The sequence below is a fragment of the Fukomys damarensis genome, unplaced genomic scaffold (assembly GCF_012274545.1).
Source record: "Fukomys damarensis isolate Sample0158 unplaced genomic scaffold, DMR_v1.0_HiC HiC_scaffold_16, whole genome shotgun sequence".
Lineage (NCBI taxonomy): Eukaryota > Metazoa > Chordata > Mammalia > Rodentia > Bathyergidae > Fukomys > Fukomys damarensis.
In genome coordinates this window covers 56,548,032-56,550,804 of record NW_022900928.1, presented here as the reverse complement: position 1 = coordinate 56,550,804, position 2,773 = coordinate 56,548,032, and the positions used below count along the sequence as shown (strand labels likewise).

The 2,773-nt window shown below is 37.7% G+C and overlaps 1 protein-coding gene across 2 annotated transcripts in view; it reads left to right on the top strand.

Annotated features, from left to right (window-relative positions):
- LOC104852847 (protein NPAT) overlaps window positions 1–2,773 on the top strand; it is a 39,455-nt gene that overhangs the window by 34,856 nt on the left and 1,826 nt on the right. For both annotated transcript variants that reach the window (XM_010610635.3, XM_010610636.3), the window contains one exon: window positions 35–1,172. In XM_010610635.3, the coding sequence (XP_010608937.1) occupies window positions 35–1,172 (1,138 nt within the window). The remainder of the gene's footprint in view (window positions 1–34; window positions 1,173–2,773) is intronic.

Here is a 2,773-nt window from a genome sequence, read left to right as displayed (position 1 = left end):
TTTTTTTTTTTTTTTTTTTTTTTCTTTTCTGTAGAACTGAAGTATCTGACATGAATAAGGCCATAGGACTTGGTAAAAAAATGGAAGAAATCACAATTCCCTTCTCAGAAGAGAGCATGGTTCCTGTTAGCAAACCATTTGAAAGCCATAGACGTGTGCTATGTTTTGACAACACTTCTCCAGTGGCAAACACGCAGGGGTCAAGCCATAAGATGGTATCCCAAAACAAAGTCAGGAGTGAAGTTTCCTTTTCTCATCTTGACTCACCCCTTGTGTCCTCCACATTAAAACCCCCTTCTTCTACTGCTACCAAAAAAGAGAGAGAGAAAATGCCTATGCCTAAGATTTTATCTAAATCAGAAATTGCTGTTAGTCGGCATACCACTGTAAGAGAAGCTCAGTCAGAAAAGAAAGTTGCACCTACAGAAATGGTATTTGAATCCTTCCATAAAGCAACAGCTAATAAGGAGAATGAATTATGCAGTGATATGGAAAGGCAGAAAAATTCAGACACTTCAAAATTGTCTATCGGGCAGCAAAATGGAAGTTTACGAAATGAGAAAGCAGTAGCTTCTCTGCAAGAACTGACCAAAAAACAAACTACATCTTCAAACAGTAAAAATGTTATTTCAGTAGGTACAGCTATGAAGGATCTAAAACAAGAACAAACTAAATCTACCAACTCTTTGAGCCCTACAGAAATATTACATGATGTTCAGTTGCATAGCCCAGTAAATAGATTTGCAGAGAGTAGTGATTTGCCTGTTCCCCGGACACCTGGCTCAGGAACAGGGGAAAAACATAAAGAAGAACCTACAGATGTCATCAAAGCCCCCTCTAGTAGGCGTTTTGGTGATGACAGCAGCACACCAAAAGTGATGATTCCTCCTATCACTCCAGACTTGCCTGCCTGCAGCCCTGCCAGTGAAACAGGCAGTGAAAATAGTGTAAACATGGCTGCCCATACGTTAATGATTCTCTCCAGAGCAGCCATTTCCAGGACTGCTTCCACAACTCCTCTAAAAGACAACACCCAGCAATTTAGAACATCTTCAAGGAGTACCACAAAAAAACGGAAAATTGAAGAATTAGACGAGCGTGAGCGGAACTCCCGCACTTCTAGTAAAAGTCTTGCAAATTCATCAATACCAATGAAAAAGAAGAAAATTAAGGCAAGTTTTAAAGTTCTAATTTCAAAACTACTGCTTTCCTTCAGTGCTTAGAGGAAGTTTTTACCACAACAGTCTGATCAAATATGCTCAATACCCCGTTGACCTTGATTGTGAAAATGCATTTAATAGCAGTGTATCTTAGCCATTGTGGTACTTAGAAGTGTATCCCAGCACTCAAGAGGCTGAGGCAGGAGCATCACAAACACTTGTTTTCAAACATTTTGGTCTACAAACAAGTATTTGGCAAAGTTTTGTTTTGGTTTGCAAACTGTGTCAACTTATTAGGCCATCTTTCCTACACATACATGGCCATCTTTTCCAAAATCATGGAACAGATTAAGTTTGTGAACCAAGGTGCCACTGTAAAACACTACTTTGATCCTCTTAGATCTGGACATTTTCACATCTTAATCATTTCCATAGCCATTAAGCTGATATTGTTGTGGGGCAGTGTACCTGTGGTTTTTGTTGTTGTTGTTGGTAAACAGGTTGTCTGGCAGAAGGTAGTACAGGGATAGTAGCATTGATGAATGAAATCTGTTTGTTTTTAAGTTGTTTAAAGCTACTTTTAGTAATTGGGTTGAATAGAAAATGTTTAAAATGTATAGTATCAAGGAAAATCTTGATTTATGGCCCTACAAACTTGGGTTTGAATCCTCCCAGTGTTATATATTTACTCTCTGCCTGACCATGGTTAAGTCTAGCTTCTCTGTTTATTATCCTCGTCAGTTCACAAGATAATTACCATACATGTTCCCCTGTGCTTTTGGGGACTACAAATAGTATATGTAAAATATCTGGTGTATATTTAATGTCTGGAATTTGATAAGTGCCTGTTACTGTTGTCTCTTCATAAAGCTTTTTAAGGTTTATGGTAACAATCACTTTATACAGGCATATTCTATCTTGTTTCATTCAGCATTTAGGCCCTTTATTTGTGTAATGCCTTTTGCCCTAAACATTGAAGTAGCATTAAAATACAAGATGTATTCAAAACACATGGTGAAATTTTTGTTTTTAATTTATTAAAGTAAAAGACACATTTCCATTAATCCCCTTCAAAATACTCTAATTTTAAACATACTTATCCCATCATTCTTGCTACCTTATGAAGCAGTTCTACAAGTTCTTTTTCCTGAATGTCTGTAATTATGCTATTACGGCTGCCTGAGCATTCTGAGTAATTCAGAATGTTTACTTTCATGGAACCAGAAGTCACAAGATGCCAAATCCGGTGAATAAGGTGGATGAGGACACACACACACAGAGTAACATTTTTACAAACCTGCCTTTCCATTGGATGACCCCTGGCAGCATTTATCGTATTTTTTATTATACTTTATAAGGATAGGAAAGACGACTTCCAGAATTGCTTCAGAAAGTGGCAAAAATGATGGGATAAGAATCCTCAAAAAGAGTGGGGTTATTTTGAGAAAGATTAGTGGCAGTGGATCTTCTACTAGAATTTTTTTAACACTATTTTTATCACACTTCATATATTAACTCTGGGTTTTAGGGCCGGGGATTTAGCTCAGCGGTTCGGTGGACTGCCTTGCAAGCACAAGGACCCAAGTTCAATCCCCGGTACCAAAAAAAAAAAA